Raw genomic sequence first — 24094 nt, 5'->3', positions numbered from 1 at the left:
TTTTCTCTTCCGAATGGCTTCATGTTCTTTCCTCATGTCCTCTCTTGCCGTTTCAGCGATCACATCAGGTACACCAAAATACAATAAAAGCTTTTTAATTAGCTTCAGACTTCCTAAAATCACCCTCCACTTCATCAGTTTCATAATGTTCTACGATTTCCATGAGCTGAGCTTTTTTAGGCCTAGAAAGCTTTCCGAGTGATCTTACATGCACAAAATCGATCCACTTTAAATTCTGTCATCCTTTCACTACAGAGAAATACTCCTACGGCAATGTACTGCTCAAGCCACCACCCTTACCCTAACTCTCACTCTTACCCTAAGATTGTCTTTGATATGGATCGTACGTGTCTGCATTTGCCAAAATTCACTTCAGTTAACAAAGGTTAGTAAATGCTGTTAAAAATTATTGGTCAATGTTAATTAATACATTAATTAATGTTAATAATTGAGACCTACGTTTTAGCATCTTTGCTTTGTTTAGCCATGCTATAAAAAAAAAGAAACCTTTGAAAATGTATCTGTTACAAAACAGACTTAAATACAGCAGTACTGAATCGTGAATAAAATGATTGTTTCATCAATTAAAAGAAAACCTTGTTATAGGTTTAGCATAATCACAGTTATCTATGATTACTTAACTTTCTAGTCCATACATACAAATATATATATATATATATATATATATTCTGAGCAATATTAGTTGGAAAAGATGCATTTTCAGTGTATTATGGTTTGGAACCAGTTAAAATGGCTTAAAATATGTTATGGAAGGAATTGAGGAAAATCTAGCTTGAAAAAATTATATGCCTTTTTGCATGATGTGTGTATTGCCATACGGAAGACACAATTACCTCATCAGATTCACCTCATGGCGTCAAGTTTTGCAATAATAACAGTGACCATTACCGTCTACCCCATGGGCCCTGTGTATAAATCAACTTACCATTTTTTTATTAGATAAAATATGAGAATATTATAGTTTTAATATCAAATCCCCCACAGTCCCTTATTTATTTCCCCAAGCTCCTTCTGTCTCACTCTAAACTGTCTAGAAACACTTTCAAAAAGTGTCAATTTGTCTGTGATCGTCAAGCAAATTTGATCCTTTGTCTCCCACTCTTTCTTCTTCCATCATTAGGTCCAGAATGATTGCCAAACCCAACTGTTCCTCAACAAATACCTATGTATCAAGATGTGTTCAAGATCTGCTGTGCAACACCAGTGGTGTGTTGAACCTTAGTGAGGTAGAGATGGATGAGTTTTGCCTCAACCAAGATGAGTATCTGGAGAAATATCTGGGGCCCAGACGTTCCCCGGTGTTTCTGCCTGTGTGTATCACCTACCTGCTCATCTTCTTGGTGGGAGCGGTGGGGAACATTCTTACGTGCATCGTTATTGCTCGCAACAAGGTCATGAGGACGCCCACCAACTTCTACCTGTTCAGTCTGGCGGTGTCTGACCTGCTGGTGCTTCTTCTGGGAATGCCTTTGGAGCTCTACGAAATGTGGAGTAACTATCCGTTCCTTTTTGGCAAAGGTGGCTGCTACTTCAAGACCTTCCTCTTTGAGACTGTATGCTTCGCCTCCATCTTGAATGTAACAGCACTGAGTGTGGAGCGCTACATTGCTGTAGTCCATCCACTAAGGGTCAAATACGTAGTGACACGCACTCACGCCAAGCGGGTGATCTTGAGCGTGTGGAGCGTGTCTGTATTATGTGCCATTCCCAACACCAGCCTCCATGGTATCTTCACCCTCCCTGTTCCCAAAGGGAAAGGAGTAGGTGCCTTGTCCACGTCTGCCACCTGCATGCTGGTCAAGCCACGCTGGATGTACAACCTGATCATCCAAATCACCACTCTGCTGTTTTTCCTCCTGCCCATGTTGACCATCAGCGTGCTGTATTTGCTCATCGGCATGCAGCTAAAACGGGAAAAGATGTTGCATGTCCTGGAGGCAAATGCCAGTGTGGGACAAGACAGCTCCTCTAATGTGCGCAGTCAGCAGCAGAAAACCCGTCGCCAGCAGGTCACTAAAATGTTGTGTAAGTAGGCCAGCTGGCCAATAACTGAATTCTCCTGTATGACAGTGCCACCGCTGTTATAAAGGAATAGTTCAGCCAAAAATGAAAACTGACCTATGACTCACCTTCAAGCCATCCTAGGTGTGTATGACTTTCTTCCCCGAAGTGACAAACATGGAAACGTAGATGAGACAGCAAAACAAAACACCGCTCACAGATTAGAAATGCAAACGAGGATTTGTAAAGAAAAATGTCAGAGGAGATTGGTTTTCCTTTTCTGTAAACCTATATACATCCGCTGGACTCCACTCTCTTGTGGAGCACTTTTTATTTTGGATGGATGCAGTTTATTGGACTTCTTTTGGACTATTGAAAATTAACACCTATTCACTGCAATTATAAAGCTTGGAAGTGGCAGGAATTTTATATATATATATGCATATTGTCACGGGAGGAGCACAAGACAGACACAGTGGGCGTGGCGTCAGGCCTCGGAGAGGCTTTTATTAACAGAAATCATAAAACAAAGGGAATAAAAGTGGCCAAAGGGGGAAAGTGTCCAAAATAACAGGGAATCTGGTGTCCTCGTCGTGCTGCGGGATTTGTGTAGGTCGGGCAGTGTTCATCAAGGAAGGGTCCAGGCAAGGGGCGGAGTCCGGCGGCCGCACGCGCTCCCCTCCTTGGTCCGGGGCGCGAGGGGCGGCGGCTTCTCCTAGCGGCCGCGTCTCTCTCGTTGGCCGCGGCGCTGGTAGGGGATGGACGGCCCGGCATCCTGGCCCGTCGGCCGTGTATACGGGTGCGGTTCCCATCCGGATCGCGGGTCCGGCAGCTCACGTCTTGGTGGCGCGGGAGTCCCTCAACGCACCCTTCCTGGACCCACGAGGACACCAGTGTGCATGCACGGGGAAGAGACCGGTCTCCCGAGGAGAGGCGCGTTGGGCTTTTAAACAGCGGCGGGGATGAGGCTCCATTCACATCAGGTGTGCCCCATCACACGCCGCCAGCCCTGACTCGTCCAGCGCCCCTCCTCTCACACACCCACTCCAGTCGGGAGCCTGGTGAAGGGCGGCGATTTAGGACGGGGTGCCGGTGACAATCAGGGAGGAGGCAGCTGACTCGTCACATTCCCCCTCCCAAGCGACATCCCCGTCCCCAGGGCGCCACCCACACGGGAGTGCTACCATCCTCAACCAGGCTCCAAACGGTCGGAGTGGGCGGGGCTTCCTCTCCGGGCGGTCCTCCCTCTCGCAGCGCACCAGAACAGGGACAGAGAAACCGGGTTTTAGTGACAGCCTCAACCAACCACAGGGTAAAATGACAATGGAAAAGTCACTTACCCCTTGTGTGGCTGGGAGGCTGTCCCCAGTTTTCCTCCGTCCCAGTCTGGGTTCTCACGAACGTTTGCAAGCGAGAGGGAGTGACGTCACCAGACGTTTCCCAACTGCGCTGTCTAGGCTCCGCCTTGCCTGCATTCTCCACCAGTGTCACGGGAGGAGCACAAGACAGACACAGTGGGCGTGGCGTCAGGCCTCGGAGAGGCTTTTATTAACAGAAATCATAAAACAAAGGGAATAAAAGTGGCCAAAGGGGGAAAGTGTCCAAAATAACAGGGAATCTGGTGTCCTCGTCGTGCTGCGGGATTTGTGTAGGTCGGGCAGTGTTCATCAAGGAAGGGTCCAGGCAAGGGGCGGAGTCCGGCGGCCGCACGCGCTCCCCTCCTTGGTCCGGGGCGCGAGGGGCGGCGGCTTCTCCTAGCGGCCGCGTCTCTCTCGTTGGCCGCGGCGCTGGTAGGGGATGGACGGCCCGGCATCCTGGCCCGTCGGCCGTGTATACGGGTGCGGTTCCCATCCGGATCGCGGGTCCGGCAGCTCACGTCTTGGTGGCGCGGGAGTCCCTCAACGCACCCTTCCTGGACCCACGAGGACACCAGTGTGCATGCACGGGGAAGAGACCGGTCTCCCGAGGAGAGGCGCGTTGGGCTTTTAAACAGCGGCGGGGATGAGGCTCCATTCACATCAGGTGTGCCCCATCACACGCCGCCAGCCCTGACTCGTCCAGCGCCCCTCCTCTCACACACCCACTCCAGTCGGGAGCCTGGTGAAGGGCGGCGATTTAGGACGGGGTGCCGGTGACAATCAGGGAGGAGGCAGCTGACTCGTCACAATATGTATATGTATATGTATATGTATATATATATATATATATATATATATATATATATATATATATATATATATATATATATATATATAACGCAAATGTATTTTTCTGAAAGAAGAAAGTCATATACACCTAGGATGTTTTGAGTGTGAGTAAGTTGTGGGATAATTTAAATTTTTGGGTGAACTATCCCTTTAAATTATAATACACTACAAGCATATTTGTGTCCTGCTCCATCACTTGAGTCATTTTGAATACATCTTGAGTTTTATGCACTGAATAGATTGCATTCTAATGGATTCTTATTGAAGAGTTCCCACTGTGGGTTGGTCATGTGCTGGTCCTAAAGATCTGAAAGGATTTTTAAATTCAAATAACACTAAAATGTCAACGAAATTCAGCGTTAAAGATTTAAAGGCACATACAACGTAATTACACTATTATTTAATTACCCTGGTAGCACACATACATCACGAAGACGTCTATCTGACATCTGTATTAACATCCACAAACGTATTTTTTAGAGTGTTTGCTCATCTGTAATAATGTACATCTATAAGACGTTTCCTATCAGATGTCAAGTAGACATTTAGAAATTATCTTTAAGATGTTTAGGATTTAGAATGCATGTAAAACTGATAGTCAGATAGATAGATTACTATTAGATGTTTTGATTTTCTATTATTCAAGCTTTTTTAGGCAACCTGTTACTATTATGTTTTTTTTTTAAAGAATAATACATTTTGAAATGTAACTAACACCAAGATATCAGTAAAAATTACTGTAAAAATACTGAAGCACATAAAATATAATTAAATCATTATTTAATTATTGCATATGTCATCCTTTGAGTAATGAATCAGCTGCATAAATAAATCAACTGAATTAAAATAATAATAATAATTCAAACAATTGTTACAAATGTCAATAAGGTAGCTAGAGATTATTAAAAAATATTTGGTTTTCCTTACAATAGAAGGCCTATATAGGGACTGTCAAACTCAAAATATAATTCAAATACACATCATTTAAATAAAATCTTATGGACCCTTTATTTTTGTGCACTATATTAAAAGTCTTCCCAAGCCATAAGATGACCTCGATTTAAGTAATTATAGAAAATAAAAAATAAAACTGCAGTAGCTGGAATGTAATATTGGCGAGCAGTAGTATAACATTTTATTTGAGTTACAATTTTATTTGGCTAAATAATTTGAAAATTAACCATCTTTCTTCAAGCGCTTTAGTCGTATGCATTTTGACTGTTATTAACATTAAATTGGATGTGTTAGCACTCAACAGCACTAACAATTCATATTTGTTTTCTCCCTATCTATCCCCTGTATCAGTGACACATAAGTACATGGCAAAAACACATATGGTACATTTGAGAGGTTTTATGCTTTGAAATGTCTTTTTAATAGGACAATGTTCACAAAGGGGAAAAAACAGGTATTTTGGTTTAATATTTTGGGTTAAACAGATTAAATATGGACCTAAATTATATGTAACACACTATTTTCTCCTCAGTTGTGCTAGTGGTCATGTTTGGCATCTGTTGGGCTCCGTTCCACACCGATCGACTCATGTGGAGTTTCCTGGACCAGAAGAGCAGCGAGCACATGAAGATTTTCCAGGTCTATGAATACGTCCATGTCATCTCAGGGGTCTTCTTCTATCTGAGCTCAGCCATTAATCCGATTCTCTACAACCTCATGTCCACCCGCTTCAGGGAGATGTTTAAAGAGGTGATGTGTCACCACAAATGGCATCCTGTCCCAAGGAAACGCTCGCTGAGCATGACGAGGGTTACTGTGCGCAGCACCTTGAGTGAAGTCCCACCCTGCAATGGCACAGTAACTACAGAAGGAGAAGATTGTGATATGGATGACTGCCAGGAAAATAAGACCAACCTTTCCTAAGAAAGTAGCAGTTGCAGCATGCTTCAGAAACCCTCCACCTCCCCAGCTCCATCTGTATAGATCTGCTATTAGGTGATTTCATGCGTGTCGTATATGGGGGTTATTTCATGTATATTAAATGTACAGATGAATACCTGTATTTCTAGATCTATTATGCAAGATGTACAAATATTAATTTGACATATTTGCTGTGCAACTGCATGACCTTAAATATGACATTTGACATTAGATACAGGCTTACAGAAAGAGAAATAAGACAGATGGCTAATTCACACGAAATGCTTTGTGCATATACTATGAACCATGTGCTAATGTCATATGGAAAATTTAGTAATTTCACATGAAAATATTTGTAACTATTTATTTAAATATGTTTTGTGAGTCAAAACTGTCAAACGTGGCCTTGTTTACTTGCTTAAAGTACATTGCTGTTATTTTTGTCCATGATTTATCAATCCACATTATTGCTGAGAATGAAAATGTTTGCTTTTGAAATCATATGGAGACAACTTACATGATCCAAATAAGTGAATAAAAAGAATTATATTCAGCAATTATATTTCCATGGAATGTTCATAGACAACAAACCAGAAAAAAAGCTTTTATTTTGTGATGAAATGTTTTATATTTAAATTCTAATGTCCAAAAGTGTATTATATTTCTGACTGTGAAACTAAACTGAAATATACTGCTATCTCTTCTTCTGAAAAGCTTTGTAAATAAAAAGGATTGGTCTGCAGACCGCAGCAGAATGTTTTCAAACCATTTGCTGAAATCTACGATAACCCAAACACATCTATAAATAACAGAAATGTTCTGGCAGCGTCCTCCTTTATGAAATGTACAAAAATGGTGGAAGTCAGGATATAAAGGGAAGATGGATAATGGCATAGTTCCCTTGGGTAAGGTAAAGGGAGTCTGAGGAGCCAGAAATATCAGTTGTTTTGTCCCTGAGAATTTCATTGAAGAGATACTAAAAGCCACAAAGCAATATCCTGTACCCCTACATTTTTATTCATAATAGAGTCACTTTGTTTTACAGGCTTTGGCTATTAATAACACAGCCCTTTTTGTTTATAACAGTATGATCTGTTTGCATATGGAGTTATTTTCACACCTGTGGGCTTTCTAAGCGAGTCCATCACTGTCAGTCCTGATATCACACTGACTGCTTCACAGCTGCAAAACAAATGGCCAGTGACATATGGGCAGGGAAATGGACACCGGTCTCTCATCACATAATTATATCTCATCAATAGTGACTGAAATCCATGACATCCCAGTTCTTAGATTAAAACCGAAAGGTTTCCTGAAAAAGCAAACGCTGATTTTCCTGATGTGCATAACAACACAACACAATAATAATCCTTGCAGGGTCAAAGGTCGTTTAGAAATCCATTCCACAATGTTGAGAAAGTCAATGTGGTTTTAAAGTAATTCACCATATCTCTAGATTCAAGTGGGAGAGTGGATAAACCAATAAACTGGCTCTTGTAAGTCCCACAGACAATCAGTAGGGGGCCACCTTACACATTTAACCAAAATAATGTCAATATTTTCATTTATGTGGCATTTATATCCATTTAAGTGCATGTTAAAGCTATTATAATAATTTGTTTGATGATAATAATATAATTATATAATTGTAAAAGTTTTTTTTTTTTAGAAAACAATACAGTTATCAAATTAATACGCGTGAAAAGCAAAACTATTATATATAAAAGCTTGACCAAGACAGAATGACAGTGACAAACAAATTATGTATTTTATGTAAATATTTATTTAAAAATTAAACATTTTCAGCATTGTTAAGTTGTTAACAAAAATCATATAGTGAGGTTGTCATACAGACAAACACGGATGTGATTTATATAATATATATAAATCACATCACACAGCCACACAGAACAAGCTGTCCTATCATAAAAAGAGCATAAAAATAATAACGCAGGAGATGAAAAAAATCACATTTCTAAATCACTTTAATATAAAAATGATTCCTCACTTACATTCATAAATATATCTCGAGCATAGCTGTCTGTATCTGCAACCCAGAAGCATCCTGTGAAAACATACTGAGTGAAAAAAAAGTTTCCTTAAGTTGCCACAAACTGTATCTTACGAAGAACCGTGGGTTTCAGATGCCCTGTAATATTGGTTTCACATCATGAGACCACATTGAGTCAGACTGTATCTTACTTAATGTGGGTGACCTAGAAAGATTAGTAGAAACCTCAGACACGTGACAAACAACCCAAAGGTCACAGCTAAGCATCTGAGGATGCGTCTTGTGCCCGTGATAATGTCTGTGGTCATGGGTCTACTGCACAAAAAACACAGCGCCACTGCTCAGGTTTGCTCAAGGTTCGTTTGAAAGCATCCTGATTTCACAATTCATTTGTTTTCCTTAGAAGTATTGCGCTTGCTTGACTCCCTCCCCACGCTGCTCTCCAACGACCACCTGCACGATGAGCTTGTATCTGTCGAAGCCCACGTCTGAAAATACACCCGTCTGCTGCTATCAATACAAACCAAAGATTTCACGTTCAACTGTATGTGAAATGATTTCGCTCCAGACACGAAGACTGCTGAACTCTGGCAGTGGCATTTTCTTCGGTAAAGTTTTGTGTGTGTGTGTGTGTGTGTGTGTGTGTGTGTGCGTGTGTGCGTGTGTGTGTGTGTGCGTGTGCGTGTGTGTGTGTTTCAACATTAACAGAACAAGATAAAACTGATATATACTTGATAGATACTACAAACGAGAAACAAAAATGCAAGAAATAGATTACAATTAAATAACATTAATACACACTGTGGGCGGTTAAACAAGATCATAGTGATTAAAAATATTAGGGATGCACGATCATGATTTTTCTTGGCCGAATCTGATACCGATTTGTTTTTTTTTTATATATATCTTTAAGCATCAAACAAAAAAGAAGGAAAGTGTGCATAAACAAGATGTTTATTTGATATTTAATAGGCCAAATTGGCTTTTGGCTATTGAAAACAATAACCGTAACCATCTGAAATTAACAGCAGTAACTGCACAGTAAGTAGCCTACATTCAATACAAACACAGATGGTACAGACAGCATTTAGCTTGTGTTTCTGAATTGTGTAACTGGCATTAAATTAAAAGATTAACTGTAATCATGTGAAATTAAAGTCTGCATAGTTCTACAACACAATCAACACACATTTGCTTTTCAATTAAAAAGGTTATTTACCAGTGAGACTAAATAAAAGTATGCTATATAAATACATTATTCCAAAATGTTAAAATCAAATAATGTTGGTTTGTTTCATTCATCCAATAAAAAAAAGAAAAAAAAAGAAAAAGGGTAATGATTCACATCTATATTTTTTTGCTTCAGCCAATGAAAAACTATTGTCTCAAGTTTTTAAAAAAATATATAGATGTGAATCATTACACTAAAATGTTTTAATTGGATGAACTTTTGCAGTGTGCTACAGCAGGTGATTTTTAAATCAAATTAAGTCGATGTAAGTTTGAGGTAAAATAAAAATATTCATCCTATACCGAACTGACGTTTACAGAAAAAGCATTTCAGTTTTGTCTCAGTTTAGTCTGTTTCGTTTCTCATCCAACATGTGAGAAGTTGAGCTGAACATCGCTTCACTGTCTCCGCTTGTGCAGGGACAGGTACAGGACGCTCGCGCGGGACAGGGACTCTTATTTTGTGCTACAGTACACCAACAGCTGTTTGCTTCCTGTTATCTGTGCCTCAGACGTGTAGCTCTCATAGACAGTAAAAGAAAAAGGTAGCTCTGCACTTCCAGCGCTGAACGGCTGCCCGTGACCTCCACAAAAATGACATGATAGCGAATGATTACAATTTATGTCCACGGGGGCACATTTCCGGAAAAATCGGCCGACAAAAAAAGACCAAAAACCGATAATCAGCCGATTGCTGATCGCGTATTTTAAGCAACGAACCGGCCGGTTCCGATTTATGGCCGGTCAACCGGTGCATCCCCAAAATTATCTCACTGTTCAAAACGAATTTCCTAGCCTTATATGTTCTCATAATTTTTGACGATTTTTTTAAAGACCAATAAACTGGGGTGCTGCTTTCAAAATACTGCATTTAAATAAAATATGTTCATATAAAAATGTGAAAAATTATAACAAAGTACACTTTTCCAAGTTCACCATGTCTGAAGTATTAGATAGATAGATAGATAGATAGATAGATAGATAGATAGATAGATAGATAGATAGATAGATAGATAGATAGATAGATAGATTTTAATATGGGTAGGGTAGAAATCTAATCATATTAAGAATATAACCGCACTAGCGACCCTTTTAAAGGCAGTTCAACGAGCGTTTGGTGCGCGACGCCGTTACTTTCGCTTTACCGCTTGACCGTCGTTACCATAACAACTCGGCTTCATCCGGGGAACTGTGAGGGCGTGATGAGCGTCGGGCGCGTTCACGTTAACACGTGAGGCGCTGTTTCCGCACGTTCAGCGTGTTCTGGAGGAAGCACATTCAGATCTTATCTTCACAGGGGTAAAAACACACGTATACATTCGCCTTCCCCTAAGTCTGATTTCCACCCAAAAAACATAAATAGCCAAAATTAATTGAGTCTGGAGGACATAAGTTAGTCATCAAACTCAGTCACGAGGCCCAGTGAAGGTACACTTTAACTGAAAGCTTCACATGTGTTTTTAGAGCAAGGGCACTTTTCGGTAAATGTTAGGTTTGGCCATGTTTATTTTGGTGTTTAAAATGTAATGTCATGCAGTCGTGAGCCACCAGTGTGTTGTGTGGCAGTTTAACACAGTCTCATTTCCTCCGAGGGGTTGTGAAACTCAAGGTGGTCTGTCGGTGGTCTTGTGGTGGGATTGTGTGATGAGAGATGAAGTGATTTGACAAAAAAACTAAGATCTACAGTCACTGTACATATATGTAACAGAGCAGCTTTTTTTCTTTTTTTTTTTTTTGTAATGCTGTTTATTGAAACAATGATCTTGTTGCTATTATTAGTATTATTATTTTCCACTTTTTTTTTTTTTTTTTTTTTTTTTGGTTTCCAGAGATCTGAGAGTGAACAAAAGGAAAAGAAAAGCAAAAAAAAAAAAAAAGCATAATGAGATCCAGTTCCTGTCTGTACCTCCCCCTGAAAGACGTAGGTTTTATCCTCAACATGCTGTGAGTGCGAAGCATAAATCAGCAGAAACGGGAAGACGTTCGCATCTCCGGTGGCTGCCTGCGTTCACTCGCTCCGTTCCTTCTGCAGCATGAAGCGTGACCTCAAGAACAAACTCTTACTTTTCACATTCATGCTCTACTTGACTCTTAACGGTGAGTAAAAGAGGTCATGATCATTTGGGGGTTTTGTCTTAACTGTCTGTTGAATTGTACGGTGTTTTCACAATGTTTCTTACATTAAGGCCCAACGTAAACCTTATATCAAATACCAGTCTTTATTTGGAATAATACATGAATAATTGTGCCTTCACACTTGTTTCTAAAGTGATTTTAGGCCAAAGTAAATGCACGTAACATTCGATTGAACGGATTTGTAGTGTAGGGCAATTGAAGTACCAAGAAATTTCCTCTGACTCATGGAAAATATGAGCGAGATCTGCAGAACAACAGCTCTTTCTTCCTTTGAAGAGTTTCATAGCTGTATCATACCATCAGTGAAATAACAGTGAGTAAGTCTTTTTAACATTAAAAAGAAACATCGCGACACAGACTGGTTGAGATTTCAGTTTTCGTGATTTAGAGGAGGGCCACTGTAGGACCAGTTTTACTCGCGCAAATGCTTTTCATCGTAGTTTGTTCGTTATTGACCCAAAAGTTAAAAACTTGGCTACAAAAAGCTGTTGAACATTTACAAAACAAATCTCAATCTGCTATTAAACAGTCTATTGTACGATTTCTGTGGAAGTGACCAAGTGTTGTTTTTATTTCAGTGGAATCAACGCATGTAGTAAATGGCTCATCGGAAGAAAACATCACGGTTAAATTCACTTTTCAAGACTCTGTTATACCCTCCAAACCTAGTCTGTACAAAAATGGGGAAAAGATAGCAACTTCGATAGAATCCAACGATTGCAGAGAAAGGTTTGCCCTGAGTGATGTGAAAAACCAAACTGTGACACTGAACATCACCAATCTCACACTGGAAGATGAAGGGACATATCATGTTGTAGTGCTTACAGATGGCGTTGAGTCTATTTTTGAGAGCAATAAAATCAGTATTAAAGTCAAATTAGTCAATAAATCAGCAGGTAAGTTTTCTCTTTAAAGCTTAGTGTTTTAACAGAATTGTTCATTCAGTGACGTGCTCATATATGTGCATGTGCTATTGTAATTGTCACTGCATGTATAATATTCTTTAATTTATACTCTGTGTCGCATGCCTTTTTGACAAACAAAGTGATTTTCCTTTCAGAAACTGATAAAGAAACAGAAGCTGTGCATGAAAACTTAGGGACTAATTCACCTAAACTGGAGTCATCAGAACAAAACTCATTCTTCATTTTCTTAAGTGCATTAGTTACAATATTTATATTTATATGTCTCGTTGTGGGCATATTGTTCTGGCTTTTTAGGACCTATCCAAGAAAACCAGGTAATGTGGTATTCATGCATTGTTTTGAATCAGATTTCTTTTACAGATTGACTGAGTGATTTTAAAAATATGTTTGTATGATTTTGTACATGAGACAGTTGAGTGTTATTGAACAGCATTGTGCCATCTTATGCTAAATTCAGTATTTATATATCACTTCCATTCAAAAGTTTGGGATCAGTAAGGTATTTTTTTAGAAAGAAATTCATACTTTTAGCCAGCAAGGATACATTCAAATGATCATAAGTCACAGTAAAGATATCAAAAATGTCAGACAAGATTTCCTTTTCAAATAAAATAAGACAAAAAAAAAAAGAAAATAATAATAAATGAATAAATACATCAGGTTTTTGACATTGATGATGTTAAGCATATTAGAATGACTTCTGAAGGATCATTTCAACTTTCAACATTTCTGAAGGATCAGGTTTGATGGCAATGATGCTCGAAATTCAGCTTTTCATCACAGAAATAAATTGCATTTTAAAACACATTCACGTAGAAAACTTTTATTTAAAATGATAATATTTCACAATATTTCTTATTTTTTCGATCAAATAAATACAGCGACATCAGTATTTATGGATGGGATAAATGCAGAAGAGTCTTTTTAAAAAACATCGAAAATGTATTGAACTCTAAACTTTTAAATGATAGTACAGTAGCAGGGTTCACATTTTACGATCGTTCATTACTGTAAAACATAAAATAAAATGATGTATGGAGTAGTTCATTACTTTTTAAAAGGGAAAATAAATGTGGTAGATCATAAATTTGATATGCAATTTGGGACACCGCTTCGAGTATTTTAAAAAACACATTGCATCACACTGTCATCGACAAAATCTAAAACGGAGAAAAATATAAACAAAATGTCTGTAAAAGGAAATTTAAAATTAGAAATGAATGAATATTCAATTAAAATAAGTAAAGTAAATATGCACATTTACTAAAATGCCATAACGTGTTTAGAAAAATGCGCTAATTGTAACTCTATGGCTCTTCAGACGCAGAAAACCCTCCAGTTCACACCAACACAACACAACAGGTATGTTCATGACCTCTTTATTTCCCCTAAACTACTGAAAAACACTAACAGTATGTTATGGCCTGGTCTGTTAGCAGGGGCAGTGTGGGACATCCGGTGCTGTGTTTGTCAGCTGTGTGGAGTATGGAGAGTTAGACTTTCAAAATAGACCTGAAAGAGATGACAGAGTAGAACCTGCCGAGACGACATCGAAGGACCAGGACGGAGTGGAATATGCTGCCATCATTTTCCCTCAGCAAAAACAGCCACCGAGTGGGCGGATGAGAAATAAACAGCAAGTACCTGCCATTAAGTGATAGTCAGCCTCATTAAACCATATCATGCATTGTCCACTAAAGTTAGTCTGTTTGAATATATGCTCATGTAAACCTAATGTACTATTTGGGAGTTTTATTGAGAGTGCATAGAAATCTTAAACAGTTTAAGACTGTTATGATTTTTTTTAATAATTAAATTATCACAAAGTGCCACGTAAGTGATAATCTCACCGTTAACTAGTTCACAACGATACTGTAGACGTGCCACAGAGTTCAACACTGAATCATAATGAAGTGCTAACCACAGAAGCCCCCATAAACAAACCTGAGGTGAATTGCATAAACCAGGCTCATTGGAAAAAAAACACTCTTATTCTGCAAAATTATATTATGTTGCTGTGCTTCTTTTGTTTTTGTTTTTTTGGGCCAGCGAGTGGCACTTAGAGCACAGTTTAGGTTCAGTTTAATCTAAAACAGATGAACGTGAATGTGGCAGTGTTTTATTATGTTGGTTGTTGAATGTGTTGTGGCAGTCCATTAATGTAATGTCTGGTGCTAAGAGGCTAATGCTCTACCGCGTTTGCAGAGCTGGGTAGATTAATTACAAATTGTGATCTGTAATCTGGGGAAGTTGTGGCCTAGGGGTTAGAGACATTGACTCCTAACCCTAGGGTTGTGGGTTCGAGTCTCGGGCTGACAATACCACGACTTAGGTGCCCTTGAGCAAGGCACCGAACCCCCAACTGCTCCCCGGGCGCCGCAGCATAAATGGCTGCCCACTGCTCCGGGTGTGTGTTCACAGTGTGTGTGTGTGTGTTCACTGCTCTGTGTGTGTGCACTCTGGATGGGATAAATGCAGAGCATGAATTCTGAGTATGGGTCACCATACTTGGCTGAATGTCACTTCACTTTACTGATTACAAATTACATGAAAGAAATTAATTGGTATAGCACAATCCATTACATTACATTTTAGAAAATATAGGGTCAGATTTACTAAACAGGGCAAATTAGCATGAGAGCAGAAACCAATGAAAGTACAGATGGGAGTGGATCCAGAATACATGTAATCCGTTACTTCCCAGAACTGCGCATCTGAAAATACTGTACCGCTTACACCTAACCAAGTGTTAATAGAAGCAAACATGAGGGGAAAACTCATTTGCAGGAGCAACTGTGCTATTTTAAAGGGATACTCCATCCCAAGATGACAATTTTGGGTAACATTTTAGTATAGGGTCCAATTCTCACTAATAACTAGCTCCTTATTAGCATGCCTATTATTAACATATTGGCTGTTTATTAGTGCTTATAAAGTATGTATAATGCATGACATCCATAATCCTACCCAATACCCTAAACTTAACAACTACCTTATAAACTATTAATAAGCAGCAAATAAGGAGTTAATTGATGCAAAAGTCATAGTTAATGGTTAGTTAATAGTAAGAATTGGACCTTAAAATAAAGTGTGACACAATTTTGTCAATAATCGCTTACCCCCATCTCGTTCCAAACCCGTAAAAGCTCTGTTCGTCTTCAGGACACAATTTAAAAGATTTTGGATGAGGCTTGTGACTGGCCCATTGACTGCCACATGAATTACACTGTCAAAGTCCAGAAAAGTAAGCATCATAAGAATAGTCCATCTGCCATTAGTGGTTCAACCATAACGTTGTGAAGCGACGACAATACTTTCTGTACAAGAAGAAAACAAAAAAATAACGACTTTATTCAACAATTCGTCCACTCTGTGTCTTTCGCAAACAAAAAGTATTTTCGCCACTTCATAACATTACGGTTGAAACACTGATGGCAGATGGACTATCGAAGCTTGTACGTGTTTGGAGCAACATGGGGGTAAGTGATTAATGACAACATTTTCATTTTGGGGTAGAGTAGCCATTTAAGTAGCTATTACAAGTCTTTGAGCTCTTAACCCGTGTTTCGCAGGACTCGTACCCGAGCGCTTCACATTGCAAGTGCAATGCTGTACCGGGTACGCTACTGAGCATCTTTACATGTGCCATATGCCATACAAATGGAGCTTGTTATGTGATGCAAATACATCACTGTTAAAATCCACGCACTATGGTCAAAGTGTTTTGTGGTCATGCCATATTATTACTTTAAGAACGGCATGAAAAATCAATAATCTGATCCTTTGATCATAATTGTTGTGATAAGGAATAAAAGTTGTTGGTGTTTTACTGACACTAGTGTTCATTTCAGCTGGAAACTGCAGTGAACTGTATGCATAGGTGCATTTCTGTAGTTTTGCAAAGATATAGAGACACTTTTTTTCCGATGAGCCCATGTTGCAACCACAAGCGTATTATTTCTCATTCTTGCACCATCTCTGATATACACAAGAATGATACTTCACACTGTGGGGCTTATGAGGAAAGGTTTATGTGCTATTACATAAAAATACTTCCGATTTGATAAAACTGGCCAAAATCCCCAGGACTTACATTTATGGAGTAACCTGAGTCATTTCGAGACCAGAGAATTGAGAGTAACAGCCAGTTTTGCATTCACATACGCCACTCACGTTCTCTAAAAGAAATGTAACATTTATTTTTTTTATTTTATTATTCTCCTGTTATTATTTTCTTGTTTGCTACTGAAATGTTTCTGTGTATCCTAACACTATTTATCTTAAAATGTAAGTCACAGCAGTGTGTGTATTATGTAAATTGTATATGCTGATTAATGCATTGTGTGTGTAAATATTGTACTTGAATGAGTTCTGTACTACATATGAATGTATAGCGACAAAGGAATCTCATAAAATTTGTAAAACTGCTAAATGGAGTAAAACTTGAACACATTTTTTGAACACAAACATCCTGATTCAACACTAAAACAAACAGCCTAGTGCAGAAGCACTTGAAACACCATCTTGAACGCCAGAGAGCATTTGATTGTGTTTACTTCTGTCTGAAGGTTCACATGAGCATGGCCGTGAAGATAACATCAAATGTGGCTGCATGTGTTGGCAGTTGTGAGTAGGAGTGATGATGGAGTCACATATACAGCGTTTTAAACCGAGAGCTGTAGAAAATGAAAACGCCTTTCTCTCAGAAATTTCTGCGCGCATCAAAACCTAACATTTCAAACCACAAAATATGCATGACTCTATAGCTGCATTGCGAACAGTTTCCAGCACCCACACAGGTTGTCTTGAATATCTAATGAGAAATGCAATAATGCAATAAAAAAAACTGTAGGGACGATCTATATCGTTGCATGTAAGTTTCACTTATTTTCAGTTTGAAGTGAAGCATTTCCTTTCAATCAGCAAAAAGTAGTCCTCGCTAAGCATTTTTCTTAGCTTACTCTAGAAATATATATGCATCTCATTTTCCATTCACAGTCCTCTTTGAGACTGCATCCTGCTACTTAAGTTAAGGTAGGTCTTTATTACAAATATTAAGCAATAATATATGTTATGTAATAGTAGCAGAAACAGTATTTTCACAATACCCTGTGTCAAACTTCATCAGCAAATTTCATTTTGGTTTTAAAGCATTGCTACAAAAGACAATAGTGTTATTATCCAGCTCAGTTCAAGTTTGGTTCTCATTCGATAGTGGCATTTCTTTCAAATCACTAACATAGCATCACTATACAAGTATTTCCAATGAGAGGTCAGTATACATCGAGGGATATAATACAGCTGGATGTCTGTTTTGACCAATCAGCATCCAGGACAGGAAACGTTAGGGTAGTTTGGGAAACCCTAGAATAATGTCATGTTCAGCGCTTTTCATTATCTTGATAACAAAAAATATAATATGTTGTATCTGGGTTTTTTATTACAATAATAATATTCAAATCTTAACAACAAGTTTGGTCAAAAGTATCGCCAGAATACGTTTCCTAATAGGAGTATTCTAGATTACATTACTGACTACAATTTTCATCATGTAGTTTTCTACAGACTAAAATTTGTAGGTAAATTAAATTACATTTATGCATTTAGCAGACGCTAAAAAAAACGACTTACAGTGCATTCAGGCTATCAATTTTCACCTATCATGTGTTCCTGGGGAATCGAACCCCCAACCTTGTACAGTATTGCTCAACCAATGCTCTACCAATTGAGCTACAGGAAGTAATCTTCCCAGCTCATATATCGAAAAGCACACAATCACATGTGAGATTTACACAACAAGGGCAAATAGCCAGTTTGACAATGTACAGGTGTAATCACTTCAAAATAAAACCCACACATTAAGAAATAACAGACCAAAAGTTTGGACACACCTTCTCATTCAAAGAGTTTTCTTTATTTTCATGACTATGAAAATTGTAGAGTCACACTGAAGGCATCAAGGGCTATTTGAGCAAGAAGGAGAGTGATGGGTGCTGCGCCAGATGACCTGGCCTCCACAGTCACCGGACCTGAACCCAATCCAGATGGTTTAGGGGTGAGCTGGACCGCAGACTGAAGGCAAAAGGGCCAACAAGTGCTAAGCATCTCTCTGGGAACTCCTTCAAGACTGTTGAAGACCATTTCAGGTGACTACCTCTTGAAGCTCATCAAGAGAATGCCAAGAGTGTGCAAAGCAGTAATCAAAGCACAAGGTGGCTACTTTGAAGAACCTAGAATATGACATATTTTCAGTTGTTTCACACTTTTTTGTTATGTATGTCCAAAGGTGTGTCCAAACTTTTGGTCTTTACTATATATATATATATATATATATATATATATATATATATATATATATATATATATATATATGAATAATTATATATGAATAATTATATAACCACATTATTTTGATTAGTCATACCCTTAAAAACAATTCACTCCATTATGTAGGATAAGACAGACAAAATTTAAACCTAGGCGTCGGCGAGCAGCCATTATCTCACTAAGCCAAGAGAAGTGTAAACAAGCAAAACATTTAGCAGAGTTTCATAGAACACTGTCAATCAAGTCACTCACGACCCCGCCCACTCGCTGCTCGTAATGCACACAGAAGGCGCTAAAGGCGAGATAGAGGTAATCTTCAGAGTATTATGTGATAAATTTAATTATTATTTTAACCAAATTTTATTTGCACAAGTCAAAGTTCTTAAAAAAGAAACCAAGCTTTCTGGAACTTGCTGCTAATATTAAGCACTATGTTCTCTCAATATCTGAGTGTACAAACAAAAAAGCTGTTAGATCATATGACCTCTGTAAGCTTTACAAGATATTTGTTTAATTATTATTTTTTTTCTTCATTACTTTGTTTTTGATAACCCCTTGACCTCCTTGGCTTATTTCTAATCTGTCCATAGACTTTATAGATGTACAGAAGATGTTGTTTTCCTACTGTATGTCCTATTTCTGAATATAATAATAATAATAATAATAAAAAAATTAAAAAAAAAAGAGATAGAGGTAATCTGCAGTGACACACACAAGTCCCGGCTTCAAATCAATCGTCAGGACGCTCCCAGTGCCCAGCGGAGGAAACCGGAACCGATCCGAGCTGCGAGACAAGGAAGGGCAATCAGTTCGGAATAGATACACGTCAGTGCCCACCTGATCGTGTACGTTAATAATTCCCACTTCCCTCAATATGAATGAATACAGCGCGTTGATTAATCTCGTAGACCTCTCGCTGCCACTGCGGTCAAGCCAGCCGCCAAGTAGAAAAGCACGGTCAATCTAGCCGCCACGTTATTTCGAGGGTCGCGTATAAACTACGTATTACGGTAACACCGACAGAGAACTGATCTGAATGGAGTGCTCTTCCAGCGATCGCTACTTTTTTCCCCCAACACACAGTCCGTTACTGTCTGCTGCTGAATACCAAAATAAAAACCCTCGAATACTCATATTACAAAATAAGAACAATAATATATGCTTGTTGCATCTCTACATTCGAAAAGCTATACAAATAAAAGTTCTAGAATGCACAGACAGAAAGTACAGTGTCAGCTGCATGCTGCTGCATCTACTTTAAAAAATCTATAAAAATTAAAGTTATAGATTGCACAGGCCACTTTCACCTCAGATTGAGAGTACACCTTGCCACGATGTCAGATGCATCGTTTCAGGACAGTCCGATGTGGAATTACAATATAAGAGCCTCCCAAATCTCATAAATGGGATGCTGCAACTCTATTTTCAAAAATCTATAAAAATCTAAGTTATAGATTGCACAGGCCACTTTCACCTCAGATTGAGAGTACACCTTGCCACAATGTCAGCTGCATCGTTTCAGGACAGTCTGATGTGTAATTACAAAATAAAAGCCTCTCACATCTAAGAAAAAAAACTGCTGCATCTCTACTTTGAAAAATGTAAATTTAAAAAAGTTATAGATTGCACAGGCCACTTTCACCTCAGATTGAGAGTACACCTTGCCACAATGTCAGCTGCATCGTTTCAGGACGGTCTGATGTGGAATTACAAAATAAGAGCCTCCCAAATCTCATAAACAAGCTGCTTCATCTCTACTTTCAAAATTATATATTTAAAAACAGTTATGGATTGCACAGGAAACTTTCACCTCAGCTTGAGAGTACACCTTGCCACAATGTCAGCTGCATCGTTTCAGGACAGTCTGATGTGTAATTACAAGATAAGAGCCCCCCAAATATAATAAATGAGATGCTACATCTCTATATAAAAAAATCTATAAAAATTAAAGTTATACATTGCACAGGCCACTTTCACCTCTGATTGAGAGTACACCTTACCACAATGTCAGATGCATCGTTTCAGGACGGTCTGATGTGAGATTACAACATAAGAGCCTCCCAAATCTCATAAATAGGATGCTGCATCTCTATATTCAAAAATCTATAAAAATCTAAGTTCTACATTGCACAGGCCACTTTCAACATAGATTGAGAGTACACCTTACCACAATGTCAGCTGCATCGTTTCAGGACAGTCTGATGTGTAATTACAAAATAAAAGCATCCCACATCTAAAAAAAAACTGCTGCATCTCTACTTTGAAAAATGTAAATTTAAAAAAGTTATAGATGGCACAGGCCACTTTCACCTCAGATTGAGAGTACACCTTGCCACAATGTCAGCTGCATAGTTTCAGGAAGGTCTGATGTGGAATTACAAAATAAGAGCCTCCCAAATCTCATAAACAAGCTGCTTCATCTCTACTTTCAAAATTATACATTTAAAAAAGTTATGGATTGCACAGGACACTTTCACCTCAGATTGAGAGTACACCTTGCCACAATGTCAGCTGCATCGTTTCAGGACTGTCTGATGTGTAATTACAAAATAAGAGCCTCCCAAATATAATAAATGAGATGCTACATCTCTATATAAAAAAATCTATACAAATTTAAGTTATACAATGCACAGGCCACTTTCACCTCAGATTGAGAGTACACCTTACCACAATGTCAGCTGCATCATATATGGGCGGTCTGATGTGGAATTACAAAATAAGAGCCTCCCAAATCTCATAAAAAAGCTGCTGCATCTCTACATTCAAAAATATCTAAAAATAAAAGTTATAGATTGCATAGACCACTTTCACCTCAGATTGAGAGTACACCTTGCCACAATGTCAGCTGCATCGTTTCAGGACAGTCTGATGTGTAATTACAAAATAAAAGCCTCCCAAATCTCATAAAAAGATGCTGCATCTTTACATTCAAAAATCTATAAAAACTAAAGTTATAGATTGCACAGACCACTTTCACCTCAGATTGAGAGTACACCTTGCCACGATGTCAGATGCATCGTTTCAGGACAGTCTGATGTGGAATTACAAAATAGAAGCCTCCCAAATCTCATAAAAAAGATGCTGCATCTCTACATTCAAAAATCTATAAAAACTAAAGTTATAGATTGCACAGACCACTTTCACCTCAGATTGAGAGTACACCTTGCCACGATGTCAGATGCATCGTTTCAGGACAGTCGGATGTGGAATTACAAAATAAGAGCCTCCCAAATCTCATAAAAAATATGCTGCATCTCTACATTCAAAAATCTATAAAAACTAAAGTTATAGATTGCACAGGCCACTTTCACCTCAGATTGAGAGTACACCTTGCCACAATGTCAGCTGCATCGTTTCAGGACAGTCTGATGTGTAATTACAAAATAAAAGCCTCCCAAATCTCATAAAAAAGCTGCTGCATCTCTACTTTGAAAAATGTAAATTTAAAAAAGTTATAGATTGCACAGGCCACTTTCACCTCAGATTGAGAGTACACCTTGCCACAATGTCAGCTGCATCGTTTCAGGACGGTCTGATGTGGAATTACAAAATAAGAGCCTCCCAAATATCATAAATGAGATGCTGCATCTATTTCAGAAAATCTATAAAATTTTAAGTTATAGATTGCACAGGCCACTTTCACCTCAGATTGAGAGTACACATTGCCACAATGTCAGCTGCATCGTTTCAGGACAGTCTGATGTGTAATTACAAAATAAGAGCCCCCCAAATATCATAAATGAGATGCTGCATCTATTTCAGAAAATCTATAAAATTTTAAGTTATAGATTGCACAGGCCACTTTCACCTCAGATTGAGAGTACACATTGCCACAATGTCAGCTGCATCGTTTCAGGACAGTCTGATGTGTAATTACAAAATAAAGGGCTCCCACATCTAAAAAAAAAAAACTGTTGCATCTCTACTTTCAAAAATGTATATTAAAAAAAGTTATAGATTGCACAGGCCACTTTCACCTCTGATTGAGAGTACACCTTGCCACAATGTCAGATGCATCGTTTCAGGATGGTCTGATGTGAGATTACAACATAAGAGCCTCCCAAATATCATAAATGAGATGCTGCATCTCTATATTCAAAAATCTATAAAAATCTAAGTTATACATTGCCCACACCACTTTCACCTCAGATTGAGAGTACACCTTACCACAATGTCAGCTGCATCGTTTCAGGACGGTCTGATGTGAGATTACAAAATAAGAGCCTCCCAAATCTCATAAATGGGATGCTGCATCTCTATTTTCAAAAATCTATAAAAATCTAAGTTATAGATTGCACGGGCCACTTTCACCTCAGATTGAGAGTACACCTTGCCACAATGTCAGCTGCATCGTTTCAGGACAGTCTGATGTGTAATTACAAAATAAAAGCATCCCACATCTAAAAAAAAACTGCTGCATCTCTACTTTGAAAAATGTAAATTTAAAAAAGTTATAGATAGCACAGGCCACTTTCACCTCAGATTGAGAGTACACCTTGCCACAATGTCAGCTGCATAGTTTCAGGAAGGTCTGATGTGGAATTACAAAATAAGAGCCTCCCAAATCTCATAAACAAGCTGCTTCATCTCTACTTTCAAAATTATACATTTAAAAAAGTTATGGATTGCACAGGACACTTTCACCTCAGATTGAGAGTACACCTTGCCACAATGTCAGCTGCATCGTTTCAGGACTGTCTGATGTGTAATTACAAAATAAGAGCCTCCCAAATATAATAAATGAGATGCTACATCTCTATATAAAAAAATCTATAAAAATTTAAGTTATACAATGCACAGGCCACTTTCACCTCAGATTGAGAGTACACCTTACCACAATGTCAGCTGCATCATATATGGGCGGTCTGATGTGGAATTACAAAATAAGAGCCTCCCAAATCTCATAAAAAAGCTGCTGCATCTCTACATTCAAAAATATCTAAAAATAAAAGTTATAGATTGCATAGACCACTTTCACCTCAGATTGAGAGTACACCTTGCCACAATGTCAGCTGCATCGTTTCAGGACAGTCTGATGTGTAATTACAAAATAAAAGCCTCCCAAATCTCATAAAAAGATGCTGCATCTTTACATTCAAAAATCTATAAAAACTAAAGTTATAGATTGCACAGACCACTTTCACCTCAGATTGAGAGTACACCTTGCCACGATGTCAGATGCATCGTTTCAGGACAGTCTGATGTGGAATTACAAAATAGAAGCCTCCCAAATCTCATAAAAAAGATGCTGCATCTCTACATTCAAAAATCTATAAAAACTAAAGTTATAGATTGCACAGACCACTTTCACCTCAGATTGAGAGTACACCTTGCCACGATGTCAGATGCATCGTTTCAGG

General features: G+C 38.5%; 2 protein-coding genes across 4 annotated transcripts; both read left to right on the top strand.

The window, feature by feature from the left end:
- The first annotated feature begins 1148 nt into the window (after positions 1 to 1148).
- Positions 1149 to 6442, top strand: LOC127942749 (neuromedin-U receptor 1-like). The gene is made up of 2 exons (XM_052538688.1): positions 1149 to 2046; positions 5716 to 6442. The coding sequence occupies exons 1-2, from the start codon at positions 1149 to 1151 to the stop codon at positions 6105 to 6107; spliced, it is 1290 nt and encodes a 429-aa protein (XP_052394648.1). The 3' UTR covers positions 6108 to 6442.
- A 4103-nt stretch (positions 6443 to 10545) lies between these two features.
- LOC127942750 (uncharacterized) lies at positions 10546 to 14106 on the top strand. Of its 3 annotated transcripts, none has more exons than XM_052538689.1 (6): positions 10546 to 10644; positions 11175 to 11442; positions 12060 to 12377; positions 12542 to 12721; positions 13729 to 13769; positions 13844 to 14106. In XM_052538689.1, the coding sequence occupies exons 2-6, from the start codon at positions 11379 to 11381 to the stop codon at positions 14063 to 14065; spliced, it is 825 nt and encodes a 274-aa protein (XP_052394649.1). In that variant the 5' UTR covers positions 10546 to 10644; positions 11175 to 11378; the 3' UTR covers positions 14066 to 14106. The 3 variants fall into 3 exon arrangements, with proteins under 3 accessions (XP_052394649.1, XP_052394651.1, XP_052394650.1); XM_052538690.1 differs by having other exon boundaries at positions 10627 to 10773; XM_052538691.1 differs by lacking the exon at positions 12542 to 12721.
- The last annotated feature ends 9988 nt before the right edge of the window (positions 14107 to 24094 follow it).

The sequence above is a fragment of the Carassius gibelio genome, chromosome A22 (assembly GCF_023724105.1).
Source record: "Carassius gibelio isolate Cgi1373 ecotype wild population from Czech Republic chromosome A22, carGib1.2-hapl.c, whole genome shotgun sequence".
Classification (NCBI taxonomy): domain Eukaryota; kingdom Metazoa; phylum Chordata; class Actinopteri; order Cypriniformes; family Cyprinidae; genus Carassius; species Carassius gibelio.
This window is presented reverse-complemented; position numbering and strand designations above follow the sequence as displayed.